The sequence below is a fragment of the Sceloporus undulatus genome, chromosome 3 (genome assembly GCF_019175285.1).
Source record: "Sceloporus undulatus isolate JIND9_A2432 ecotype Alabama chromosome 3, SceUnd_v1.1, whole genome shotgun sequence".
In the NCBI taxonomy this organism is placed as follows: domain Eukaryota; kingdom Metazoa; phylum Chordata; class Lepidosauria; order Squamata; family Phrynosomatidae; genus Sceloporus; species Sceloporus undulatus.
In genome coordinates, this window is record NC_056524.1 from 22,126,219 (window position 1) to 22,140,606 (window position 14,388).

Genomic DNA, 14,388 nt, shown 5'->3' on the forward strand with positions numbered 1-14,388 from the left:
TTGGTGGTCCAATTTTTCTAGATCATTGGGATGAGGTTAGCCTCCCCATAGCTTAGTCTAGGGGAGCTTGAGCCCCTGATTCCCCTTGTTCAAGGGTCCATGTCCTGTCTATCCCCGAGCTCAATGGGCAGATCTTTAAAGAGTTACTCGCATAACATGGACATATCCGTAACAGTTATGGGTGGAAGAATTTATTAAGCTATCTGAAATGTGATTGTGACATTTATGTGAATGTGTTTTTCTCTTTTTTTCCTCTGGCCTTGAACAATAACATATGGTTTTGTATTTGTTTAACTGATGACAACCTCAAAAGAAATGCCAGTCTTTGGTTCCAGCTGACGTGATCCACTGTTTCAGTATCTTCTAGTTTGTTCATCTAGAAGATCGTCCAATGTCTACTTTAGTTCAGCAACCCACCCAGGAGCTGGATTTCACAATATGAACAACATCTTCCTTTTCTCTGTCATATTTATAGGCTTTAGGACCAGAAAAGAAGTAAATAAATCCTACAGAAAGAGGGAGAGGGAAAGAAAGAGGAAGGATTAAAAATAAGAACATAGGATATGTTACAAAGTTCTTTCTCAACACTTCCATTTAGTTAGTGAGGTGAATTTCACACCGTATTTGTTTTGTTCAAATGTACCTACTTATAAAGGTATAGTAATAGGCTAGGATCATATAGTAGAAGGCTAGGATCATACATTGCACTGGTAGACCCTACATGTACGCCACTGTACCTATACAGTAGGAGATGATGGAAGGTGCTCCCTTTGCCTGACAATTCTCCCTCATGTAACAACAACAGCTTGGGGTTAGAGATGTAATTCTTCATTAATTTGCTCCTCAAAAGAGTAATTTTAACAATTTTCTTCTTGTTGAAATTCTTTAAATACTACACAGTTTTCTAAAACTATTAGCAGTTTGAGACATATCCTACACAAAATTTTCAAATGGTAATTTGTGCAGAAAACAGCATTTTCTGTGGTGGAAACACTCTTTATGCACAGTAATATAATTTTCTGCCCCCCAAAAGCTGTTTCTAGCTCAGAAAAATGCTATTTTATGTGCAAAACAGCCGTGTGTGAATTTTGCATAGAATAAATTCTAAACTATGAAAATTCTTATCAATCCAGGATTCCTCTCATCTAGGTTTCAACACTTGAAAGCTCCCCTTTTTACCATTTCCCAAGGATTTTTGCATATTCATCCCACTATGGGCATAGGTCTTCTTATTAAGATATCAGTCCCCACACTACCTTTCTAGGTTGTTACTGGTCTTTTTACATATATTTTGATCTGTATTTGTTTTAATTTTTGTTAAGACATCTTGAGAATTTTAATGTTGGGGAAAGATGGAATATAAATGAATTTATAACCATAGCTATAACAGCAGTAATAATAACAACATTACAACAGCTACCAATACAGTGGTCCCTCTATATTCACTGGGGGTTAGAGGTGAAGGACCCCCATGAATGTGGAAAAACTGCAAGTAAAAAACACCTAATAGAATCTCCAGGTCCTCCAGTGCAATTCTGTGGTCAACATCTGCCAGAAGTTGATCATAGAGTCATGCTGGAGGACCTACAAATGCCTAGAGAAGTTTTTTCTTTAGGAATTTCTAGGTTCTCCAGCACAACTCTATGGTCAGCTTCTAGCAGAACTGCACTAGAGCATTTAGAGATTCCTAGAGAGAACATATTAATCTAAACCACAAATAATCAAAGGCACAATAGCCAAAGCCTCAAATGTGGAGAGCCAACTGTACTACCACTAATGCTGCTGCAGGAGATTGCCTCTTTTTCAGTGGCATAGGCATTTTCTAAGGACATCCGTCTTCTGATGATTGATTCTGAGGAAGGACCTCTAAAGAGCAGTGGCAGCTGCACTGACAGAACAAGGTCTTATCTACACCAGATAGAATACTCTGGCTGTTCCTGGAATATTCTGGCCCTGGATTCTACCTATTACTTCTGCAATATGGAGTGAGGACCTGTCTACACATGCATCCTGATGTGCCTCCCAGTGCCACTGCTACTGGTTCAAGTCACTCCCTCTGAGATCAGAAACGAGTAGCTCAATACCAACCACATGGTTGGGCACCTTGTTGAGCCTTCAGTGGGAGCAGCTCACACCAACCCTGCCACCACTGGGTGGCACAGTGGGATCTGTGTGGAGACATGCGTCCTGCATTGCTGCACAGTGCTCCAAATTTTCCTGCCAAACCTTGAGCAAAAGATGAATTTTTAAAATATGATTTAGGCAGTTTGGGTGGATTTGGTGTGGAACTTGACTTCCCTTGTGAAGATAATCTACACTTGAATCAGGGCTTTAGCCCTGTATCATGTAAACAGATCATGATGAGGGCAGGGGGAAATTAGTGTAATTTGTCAGTTTATACATGCCCTGAGATGGGAGAAGGGTGGGACTGGTGCATCTCCTCCACTCTTAAGCATTGGAGAGTTCAGATCTGGATATTCAAAAGTGATAACTACAGAACATGATATCATGTTTTATTTGGGCCTAATTTAGAAGGAATAGCATTGGGAGCAAGCTGATGCTCTGAGATGCAGAAATAGCTAAATCATCATTCCTAGTCCAAGAAGGTCATTTGGTTTTTAGTGCTGGAGGCAGTCCAATCAGTCGTATGAAGGATGGGTTGGCTACAGTGAGAACTGAGGCCTTATATCTAATACCATTTCATTATTCCATGATGTAAAGATGAGGCTGTCCTGAGACATGACTTGGTTATGTGGAATATACTCACCATTCACTTCTACAGCCGCGTCTATTCTGCCATTGATTCCTGAGAACTCATCCTCAATACTCTTTGGGAAATCCTTCTCCATTTTCCTTTTTACTTCATCATAGCTTTTAAGAGAGAAAAGAGAGTCATGAACAGGAAGTTTGTAACTATATATATCTTAATATCTATTTATAGATATAGCTGGTCATTTATTTATGCAAGAAGTTCCTGAAAAAACATTTCACTGTAATGATTGCAATAGAGTTGCAAGCCTGGTTTCATAATGACTTTTGAGCATGTGTAAGCACTGATGTACTGTGCTAATGAAAACATTATCTTTGTTCATACTAATGGATTGGAATTTGTGGATATAATTCAATCCATCTGTTTCTCTTTCTGGCTTTCCTTTGTAATTTTCTTGTTCAAGGACTGAGACCTTACTATATGACCAAAAAGGTTGAAATATTCTGTCCAGTTGTTTCTCTTCCCATTCTTCCTGCACTGTTTCTATTTCCACTTTCACAACTATGTAATTATGGCATAGTTGTGGTTTTACTATTACTCTATCAGTGCATCTGAAGATGTAGATTTACATCAATGAAAACTATAAATCAGTTGGTCTCAAAGGTGCTGTTGGATTCCTTCCCCACTCCCCTTTTTCCTATTTATGCTTTAACAGACTAACAAGGCTATTTGTGTGAAAACTGGCTAAGAAAGTACCCAGGAATCCCTTCAAATAAGGAGGTATCTGATAGCTGTTTCACCATTTGCGCTGAAATTCAGTGGTACATGGGTACAGATGTGCCCTTCAACTCCATGACTAAAACAGCCACCAGAAATTTCCTGGGATACCCTCCTGAAGAGTTGGTAAGCTATGAGTCACACCACCACGTCTGCTGCCACTGCCATTGGCTCTGTCTACTTAACTATACAAGTGGATCTTTATGTGCCACCAGTATTAAAGAGAATTTTTGTCCCCACGTTTAACTCTAGCCTTTTGATAATGTCTGCAATAAATCTGGAATGTGTATATGCACAGTTCTTTCCACATGTCATATTCCTGAGTTCTCTTGCTCTCTAGCTAGTAAGCCATGCATGTAAGTTTCTGTGTCCATTTGAACCATGTTTTTTTCCCCCCACTTCAATTAATGATAAGTATGTCAGTTAAAGAGAGCCATCATGGCATAGTGGTTTGAGTGTTGGACTATGATCCTGGAGAACAGGGTTCGATTCCTAGATTGGCCATGAAACCTACTGGGTGACCTTGGGCAAGTTATATGCTTTCAGCTTCAGGGGAAGGTAAATCTCCTCTGGCCAAATCTTGCCAAGAAGACCCCATGATAGGTTCACCTTTTGGTAATCACAAATCAGAAATGACTTGAAGACACACAACAACAGCAACAACATCAGTTAAAATTAAGCTCTGGTGCCATCTTGCCCAAATCTGTGTTAAAAATATCTATAGGGATTACCTGGATAGCAAAATATTTAGTGCCCAAACAGGCATGGCTGGTTTCATAGTTCCATGCTGATTAAGATTAAAGAATCTGTATCTCAGTGCATGCACAAAATGAGCTCCAGCATGATAAATGGATGAACTTTTACTCAAGGTAAGTTGCATACTTCAAAACATGTAAAAAAACAACAACAAATTCATTGCATATAGGAGGAAATCTATCTATCTATCTATCTATCTATCTATCTATCTATCTATCTATCTATCTATCTATCTATCTATTGTATGTGAGTGTATGTATGAAAAATAATAGTTTCAAACCAGAATAATTTAAACTTTGTGTTGATCTATTGAAATTATTGGATTGACAGTAGTTATGTCTAATCTATATAGTCTAATGACCAGATAACTAAGTTCAGTCCAATAGTCCTGAGCAATCTGGATGACTTTTATTTATAACTGCACAGTTATTCATATTATTCTCTCTCTCTCTTTACTAAATGTATGGAAAGATCAGCTAAAATACAGAGTTTATAGCTAATTATTTCTCAGTCACTTTTATCAAGTATCTCAGGGCCTGGAAAGTTACTTTTTAATGAACTTATATTATTTGTTTAAAAAGTGATTTGTTGATGTTACTTGTGCTATAAAAATGGGTTATCTACATTATTCATTGCATTCATTGTTATGTTTCCTTTCCTTGGGGGAGAAAGGAAACTCATAGGATTCCTAAGAGGGCAGCATGAAAATAGGGAGAATGTCTTGAAAAGATGTCCTGAAAAGCAACTTCTAAAAATAACTAGAAAATAATATTAATTATACCAGTGAAGTATTCTTGTTCCTGCTTTAGTTACTTTTGAAATAAAACATTGCTATGCACTCAATCCCTCTGTTGCTGCTTCTCCTGCTAACTTGTCATTGGCGAGTATATTACTTAGAATTTGTTGCTTCAAATCCTGGACTGATCCAAGACTTAGTATGAGAAACAGAAAACATCACATTTTTCTCCCTATTTTGTATTGTGTGGTGTGTGTGTGTGTGTGTGTGTGTGTATAATATGGGAGGTAACGATAAAGGAACCTGTAATATTCATCTTCTACAAAGAAGAGTGTCTTCTTTTCATCCCTCAGGTGGACAGCTGCATCAATGTGTAGTATATTCCCAGGAAACCCAAAGTCTGCAATGGTTCGTGGAGGACCTTGTATTTGGAAACCACGAGTTGTCCAGTAATGAGGGCCTGGGGAAACAAAAAATAAATATGGTATTGTGTGTGTGTGTGTTTCTGTGCATGCACATGTGTCTGCGTGTAGCATCAAATAATTTTGATTAAGGAGTAAATACCCCAATGGATTGATTAACAAACAAAGGTATTATTATATAAGCTCCAATAAAGGTAGGAAGCTATCTCAGGGCGTTATGCTAACGTTGAACTAAGCTAGTTTCACTTTTAAGTAAACAGTGAAAAAATAAGTAGGGCAGAATGGGAGGAGATGGAAAGATCCCCAAGAGCATTGGTTTACATCTCACAGAGGTTAGAATAGGTGGATAAAAGCGTAGGAGACTTTAGGTTACTTAAAAATACTTAACCATTTTACTGCTGCTATCTCCAAGGGCTGGTAAAGATTTTTCCTACTGAGTTTAAGGAGTTTTTTTGCCACCCTCCCTGCAAGAAGCCTGAACTCCTGTGAATAATGTAGGGCTCTATCTTCAACTGGAATGAGGAGTATTTTAATCGTGTAGACTAGCCCTAAGACATCTTTAATTCTTTATCTGCTGAACATTGTTCATTTCCAATGAAAGAAAATGTTATATTCCCTTCTGACACACTTATAGCATGAATTTCCTGACACATGTAGTCAAGGTGTGGTCCTATGGATGTGGGTTTCTCAATAAATTTGCTTTTGCTTCTTGCCTGAGGTTTCACACACAAAAAGAGTGTTATCACCGGCAAGACCAGAATATGCTGATGGTGGCCTGTTTGGGGCTAATAGGCTTGTGATCTTTGCAGGTATCAGTTCATGAAATTCTGATTCTTTTCCACATGATTATTTCTTCCAGTTAGTCTCAAATGTGCTACAAGATCTCTCTACATACTGATTCTACAGACTAACACAGCTATATCTTTGAATGTTCCCAATCTGTGACAGTATGATCTTTTGTGGTACAGTATTTGAGTCTGGTATTATAGGGAGCCCTGGTGCCACAGTGGTTAAATGCCAGTACTGCAGCCACAGGTTATGAGTTTGATCTCATGAATGATATTGAAATGTGCATGCTATTGATATTGCACTGCTCATAGGTGAGCATAATGAACTGGAAGAATGAAAAAGTGGTAGAATGGACTTGACCACTTTCCACTTCAGGTGGTGAAACGACATATCTGAATGTTTCTTCTGTTAAAAAAATCCCTAGACTCACAGGTTGGAATCCTATTTGTGTAATAAGCTTGGTGCTTTTGCAGTGTGACTGGTGCCCTTGCACTTTCTCATGATTGTGAAATAGTGGCAAGAACAAGTGGTTCTGGACAGCCTATACCTCTAGTGCATTACTTACTTTCATCATCACTTCTTCACCCATCTCTCTCCATCTCCTCATTTCTGTATCTTTTTCTCTCCCTCTCCATCACTCTCTTTCTTTTTCTCCTCATCTCCCTCACATTAATATTCTGTTTGTAAGGAATTTCGCCAGTAGGGTAGCATTCATTATGAGTATTGTTTAATCTTCCACCTCATGTGTGAAGAGCAAGCTTCGAAACTGCCTGAACAGTGACAGCAGGGCCACCCTGAAGCTGTATCTTCTCTACAACATTATTACAGTGTGATACCACTTTAACTCAAATCATGGTTGCATGCCTTGTGTTTGTAGTTTGGTGAGATATTTCAAATTCTCTTTCTCTCTGAGTGCCTGCCTACAGAGAATTTCAAGTGCCTCACTAAACTATAAACCCCAGAATTCCTTAGACTAGAGCTATGACAGTGAAAGAGGTTCAAAACTGGCATTGCAATTCAGTGCAAATACATCCCAATACACTTTGCTACCTGGAGGTAAAAATGATGCCATCCTTCCTAATTCCCCAAACAGAAACTGACTGGGCCAGTAGTGAAACTTTCTTCGATGTTGGTAATAGGACTAAAAGGCAACAAGGTAGTTTAGGAGGGCTTCAGATCAAGACCTTGCCCCAGACTTCTGAAGTTACTGTGTAATAATGATAGGGCTGGGCTTCAGGTGACAGCCTTTGGGTGCATCTACACTGTATAAATAATGTAGTTTAAGTGCTGTAGCTCCATCCTATGGAATTTTGAGATTTGTTGCTTTCCAAGGTCTTTAGCCTTATCTGCCAAAGAGTTCTGATGCCTCACAAACTACAAATCCCAGGATTCTGTAGGAGGGAGCCATGGCAGTTAAAGTGGTGTCAAACTGCATTATTTCTACAGTGTAGATGTACCTTTGCTCCTCATCTTTCTGTGTTTATATGCAGGTGAAGTAATGAACAGAAGCGGATGAACAAGAATTTCAACACGTATTGTCTATACACAAATGAGAAACAATCCTTGCTATGCCCAGCCTTTTTTTTCTTTTGTACAAAGCACACACTCCAAAATGGGTTCACAAATGGTTTCAAAAGTGACTAACCTTTGAAGAAATAAGCAACTCCTTTCTCAGGCACTTCATAAGCGGCATCTACATTGGACATGAGTTGAGGGAAAGAGCTTCTAATGGAGAGTGGCTGGACGCTGGCTTTCAGTTGAGCCTGCCTTCTCCAGAACAGCCTGTTTAAGGAGAAGAAAGAAGAAACAAAATAAGAAAGGTTTATTTCTCTTGTTGTTTTGAAATAGTAAAATTACTCGTTTCTATTGTTGTTTCCAGGGGGAAAATACCAAAACATACAGGCTTTGCTCTTATTTCAGCTTGGTGGAGTGTGAGATTACACAAAGCCTAACCTGTTCTTTCCTGACTGTGAAATGGACATGTGCAGCCAACCTGTCAGCTGTGAGTGTGAGGGTGTTGGAGGTTGTGCAGGGATGTACTAGGCACTTCCTTCTGTAATGACTATGTACAGGTTAAATAGGAGTTTATACCTGTATATTTTAGGGCCTAAATACCCTAAAGGGACCAGATCCTGTCTGATCTTGGAAATGAAGCAGGGTCAGCTCTGGTTAGTACTTGGATCAGAGATCACCAATGTATACCAGCTGCAGTAGGCTACATTTCAGAGGAAGAAACTGGCAAAACCACCTCTGAGTATTTGTTGCCCCCCAAAAAACCTATGAAATTCATGTGATTGTTGTAAATCAATAAGCAGCTAGAAAGCATACACACATGTCTGATTCTAGCCTCAGATTGTTTTTCTTTTCCAGTACAGTTGACAGAAAAGAAAGGGGCCAATCTTGTTTCCAACCCCTTGACTTGCATTATGTTGCTTTTAAAACTGTACATATCTGAAGCCAGTAGGGCTGCCCCAGACCTAGCAAAACTGCTAGGCATTTCTGCTTATAAGCTGTGCTTCAGAGCCTGTGTTACTATCTTTCCTTCAATATTTTTTAAAAGGGAAAGGTGGAATATAAATGGTTGAATAAGTAAAAAAGGTGAGTGTATAAGAATAGTTCTCCACATTATAATTTGTACCAGAACCTGAAAATGTTACTTCTGCTAGAAGTCAAAAGTCATTAAATGTGGCATTAAGTTACAACAGTGTAGTTATGCTATAAGTGTGCTACACTAACTGTCTATTGGAGTGTCCAATTGCACTGACAATTGTGAAACCTCCATCATGCAAACGTGCATTTCCATTGTGCAACAGCTGATAGGTCCCCAGTCATTACTCCTTACAGTGCTTTGAAAAGCACACCTACTTTCATAAACGGTTATGCTGATGGATTTCATATGCACAACCATAACTAGGATATGACCCTTGGGCAACATCCTACAAAGTGAAACTGCCAATGTAAAGGTATTTAATGTGGTATATGCCATTGATAAGATTCTGGTCACAAAATCCGAGCCAGCAGGGTAGCTATCCATGGTGGCTGGGAGATTCTGGGAACTGTAGTAGCAAAAACCAACATTTCTAAGTTCTGGTTGTACTGGTACAAAGGCACATGTATGTAAAATACAGTATAGACTTCTAGTATTAATTGATAGCTGCATATCTGTTAATGATTCCCGGCAAAATATTGTGTAAGCAGTGCACCAACAAATAATGGAGATACAAGCTTTTTTTTTTTTAAATGAAGAAGCAAAGCTTATGTGTGTTGCTATATCATACTAGTTCTCTGCCACACATGAGCAAGCTCCCCATTTGGCAAAAGAGCCAAGTCATTCCAAAACGGGAAGCACATAAAGGGAACGCTCAAAGTTCAGTTCTTCAGAACCAAGTTACATGTGAAGCAATATGGTTGCATCACAAAGGTATGCAGCTGGTGTGCCCCCCCCCCCCCCCGAAAATGGTGTCCGAGCTAAATAACCATATTTGGTTAGTATATCTAGGAACTACTTTTGAACGAACCATTAAAGCCTATATATCTTTCAGAAAATGAAACCAGCAAGCAATGGCAGATTTCATAAACTGGAAATCTTACCTATCCTTGAAGAAAAGAAGTTCCCTTCCCAGCATTGTGACAGCATCGAATGAAAATCTGGAGTCACAATGGTCTGGATTAGTTGGTGCTGGTGCTTTTGGTACAGGCTGGTGTGGGACTTGGGGTACTCTGGAGCCACTTTGCCGTGAGCCTGAAATACCAAACACAGATTTGTTTGACCAGGCAGTGAAAATTAGTGCAGCTCTGGTGAGCAACTTAGGAGACTTTTCTAGCCCTAGAAACATCAAAAAATTAAATGAGTGAAAAATTAAAATTAAAGGATGGAACTGGTCAGAAATTGATTTGCCATTTTCATTGCTGAGGTTTTAGATTTATGGGCAGTGGCTGAGGGCAGCCTATTTTATGCAAAGAAACTCTCTTTCAATTAATTTTGGGCATAGGAGTGCTCTGTGAGGCCCTATATATATGTGAATATATCACATTGGGGGCCAATTGCAGTTTATGGACTATATTTTTCTCACCTATACTCTAATCTCATGCAATATTAGTTGAGCATGAAGTCACTGAAGGCAACGGTCCATATATATAAGTAGTTATACAAAGGTTTTTTGTTGTTGTGTGCCTTCAACTCATTTTTTTGTGGTGACTCTAAGTGAATTTATCACAGATTTTTCTTGGCAAGTTTCTTCAGAGGGGGGTTGCCATTGCCATCCTTTGAGACTGAGGGATTATGACCTGGCCAAGATCACCCAGTGGGCTTTTATACTTGAGTTGCAACTCGAACCCTGATCTCCAGAGTTGTAGTCCAACTCTCAAACCACTGTACCCATGCTAGCTCTTTGCTCTTACACTTACCTGGGTGCAGTATCAATTGAACACAATGAAACTTACATCACCTAAGTCTAGACATGTATAGAACTGTGTAGAGCCAATTTGATGTAGTTGTTCAAATGTTGAATTAAGACTCTGGGAGACCATGGTTCGAATCCTTGCTTATCCATGGAAACCCACTGGGCAATCTTCGAAAAGTCATACTCTCTCAATCTTAAAAGATGGCAATGGAAAACCTTTGACCAAATTTTGCCAAGAAAACTCTAGAACAGGATCACTATAACTTGGAGGGCACATAACAACTACCACCACTGAATCGTATAGTTAATCCATGCATGATTTTTTCCTTTCTCTCTTCCTTCCTTCCTTCCCTCCTTCCTTTTCTTTCTTTTTATTTATGAATATCCTCCTATACATTAATATATACTCGGTGGTACTTTATTTTATATATACCTGAGCCAAATATCCCCAGGATAAAAATAATTTTTGGCTAGCATAGATTTTTGTTCCTTTAAAAAAATTCTTTATTTTTTTCTTGAAAAAAAAGTGAGATTAATGAAATATTAACATTCAATATTCACCTTGACAGATGGGATATTTTAGTTCTTAGAGGCTGCATCCACACTGCAGAAATCATCCAGTTTGACACCACTTTAAATGCCATGGCTCAATGCTATAGAATTCTGGGGATTGTATTGTGTGTGTGTGTGTGTGTGTGCGTGTGCGTGTGTAAATTTTAGCCTTCTCTTTTGGAGCATTCTGGTGCTATACAACAAATGACAGTTACCAGTATTCCATAGCATTGAGCCATGGCAGTTAAAGTAGTGTCAAACTGGATTATTTCTGTAGTGCAGATGCAGCCAGAGCCATGTTGTGTTGCAGAATGTATATAGAACTAGATCTTCAAGCTAGGCATTTTGTGACATTGGTACCTGAAGAGTTGTTCATGAGTTTCAGCTGCCTGACATGAAGAGTTTTTTTGAACAAAGAAAAATAATTTGGGGTGAAGGAGAGAACAAAATTGTCATGATATCTATTGCGTTCATGCTGGTTACATCTTTTTACAAGCAAAGACAGGTGACAGCTACTTCAAACAATTGTTACACTTTGTGTGAACATGTCTCTTTTGGCTTTGCATGATTGGATGTTGTGAAATAGCCTAGATTTTCCACCTACAAATGCTCCTCCAGACATGGGTTATTTTTATACAAAAAATATACTCATGCCCCAGATTAAAGCACTGCATTAATGTTTGTTAATGCCCCAAATAAAACCAAAACCAAAAGTCCCCTCTGACATTTTCATTTCCTTTTTCCCTCTGACTGTGTGGCTGCGGTGTCCTTTTCTTTCCTAGATTTCTCACAGCAATGCTCCCAGACACTCAATGGTGAGAAAATGAATGGGATGACATCACCGCACTCCGCAGTCATCAGATCTGGTCAACTCATGTGATGATGTCACTGAGAGCAAGTAAGGACAGTTGTGAGTGAGAGCAGAGTTGGGTCAGGTTAAAAAGAAAGAAGGAAACTTGAATCAAGAAGGGGAGGAAACTTAAATTTGATATTCTTAAGAAAACCAAGTATGAACACTTTGAATCATCCATATAAGTTCATCATATGATTGTTTTTGCAGAAGCACTATTCTTTTTTATCCAGCTTTGATGAATAATGCAAAGCATATTTCTAAATGACACACAAAGTGAAAAATTGCAAACTGCAGCTGATTTCCAACTAATATCTATATCATAATATAAATACAAATATAAACATGTATTTTCAAATCTCATTAGGCATTCCCCGTTCTTCTCATTCCATGTATCACAGTATGAACATTTTAAAGCATATTTTGTTTAAATTTAAAGATGTGTTTCTAGCTGTCAAAACTATTTGAAAGGGAAGGATCCATCTCACCACTCTATCTGTTTAACTAGTATGCTGGATATATAATATGTAAAGCTGGATGGGTCTTGGAAGGAACATAACAATTTAAGACATGCCGATGACACCATATTACTCGCAAAACCAGCAAAGACTTGGAATAACTATTGAAGAAATTTTAAAAAGAATGTGCAAAGGCAAGGTTACAGCTGAATGTGAAGATAACAAAAATAATGACAACAGATGATTTACATAATTTTAAAGCAGATACTGAAGACATTGAAATAGTCAAAAATATCCTATATCTTGCCTTCGTCATTAATCAAAATAGAGACTGCAGTCAAGAAATCAGGAAAAGACTAGGACTTGGAAAGGCAGCCCTGAAGGAACTAGACAAGATCCTCAAAAGTAATGTTATATCACTTATTACCAAAGTCAGAATTCTCCATGCCATTGTATTTCAGATTTTTCGGTATGATGGTGAAAGCCAGACAGCTGATAGGAAGACAATTAACTCATTTGAAATGTGGCCCTGGAGGAGATTTTTGTTGATACCATGGACTGTCAAAAATACAAATAAAGGGGCCCTAGAGGAAATCAAACTTGAATTATCTTTAGAAGCTAAGATGACTAAACTGAGACTTTGGACATATCATGGAGATGCAGTTTTCTAGGCAATTAAATATAGTATTCTATGCATATATCGAGGCACAGTGGTGGTTATTGTATTTCTTTTTTGTCCATGGGTTTTAGAGAGAAGAGCATAAAATTCAAGAGGATTAAATACAGGACAGAAAGGAACAGAGGATGGATAAATCTAAGGAATTTAAAGAATTAGGACACAGAAGGGTTTGGGAGAAAAAACTTTTAAAATGTTCTTACCATACAGTGACTGGATTCCTTTCACATCATCTTTGGGAAGATGGAAGCCAAATGGATGTTGATATTTGTATGTTGGATACATCAGTGCTGATGGGTCAGTAGAATGGGCAAGACCCAGTGCATGGCCAAATTCATGAGCAGCAACAGTGAATAAATTAAATCCTATGTAATACAAAACAATGTGGGTTCTATAATTCACATGAGGTTTATGTCATATTGTCAACACCAGTAGTTTCTATAGATGTTATGCCCCCATCGTGGCACACTATGAAATGATTGTTGTATACAATTTGATGGATTGCTGTACCGCTGTAGTGATAAATCGTTATTTTCTTTATGAGTGCAATGATCTATGATAGATTGTGTTTAATTCAAATCAAGATTATCAACTAGGCTAGGGATGAAAGCAATGTTCAGCAATATGTATGTAGCAAGAAGAAGTTTAGCCAGCAATGAATTTGCATTCTAGCTCAGGAATAGAAAAAATGTGGTGTGTAGGCTGCATGTGGCACTTGGACCTTATAGGCTGAATGTCTCCTATCTGGATTTCCAAAATTCAAAATTGTTCACATAGGTGGCTGGATAGTGATACCGTTGCTTTCTGATGGTTCAACATATACAAATTTTGTTTCATACACAAAATTATTAAAAATATTGTGTATGAAATTACTGTCAGGCTATGTGTATAAGATGTATACAAAAGATAAATGAATTTCATATTTATACTTCGGTCCCACATCGCCAAGATATCTCATTATGTATATGCAAATATTTAAAAATAAAATTTAAAAAATCCAAAATCCAAAACATTTCTGGTCCCAAGTAATTCAGATAAGAGACACTCAGCCTGCATTTTTATGGCCCCTAATACTTCCTGACAGTCTTCCAAAGCCCCATAAACCCCAATTTTCTAAAAAAACAAAACAAAACAAAACCCAAACCAAGCCAAGCCAAAATCATCATCATCATCATCATCATCATCATCATCATCATCATCATCATCATCATATAATTTTTGCCCCTAAACTGCACAGAAAAATTCTCAAACACATGGAA

At 38.2% G+C, this 14,388-nt stretch overlaps 1 protein-coding gene across 1 annotated transcript in view; it reads right to left on the reverse strand.

The window, feature by feature from the left end:
• Nucleotides 1–405: 405 nt before the first annotated feature.
• MMP20 (matrix metallopeptidase 20) overlaps nt 406–14,388 on the reverse strand; it is a 27,595-nt gene continuing 13,612 nt past the window's right edge. Inside the window, exons 4-9 of the mRNA XM_042460934.1 lie at nt 13,294–13,494; nt 9,782–9,908; nt 7,836–7,972; nt 5,283–5,439; nt 2,768–2,871; nt 406–506 (exon numbers count right to left, since the gene is read on the reverse strand). Coding sequence (XP_042316868.1) covers nt 406–506; nt 2,768–2,871; nt 5,283–5,439; nt 7,836–7,972; nt 9,782–9,908; nt 13,294–13,494 — 827 coding nt within the window. The remainder of the gene's footprint in view (nt 507–2,767; nt 2,872–5,282; nt 5,440–7,835; nt 7,973–9,781; nt 9,909–13,293; nt 13,495–14,388) is intronic.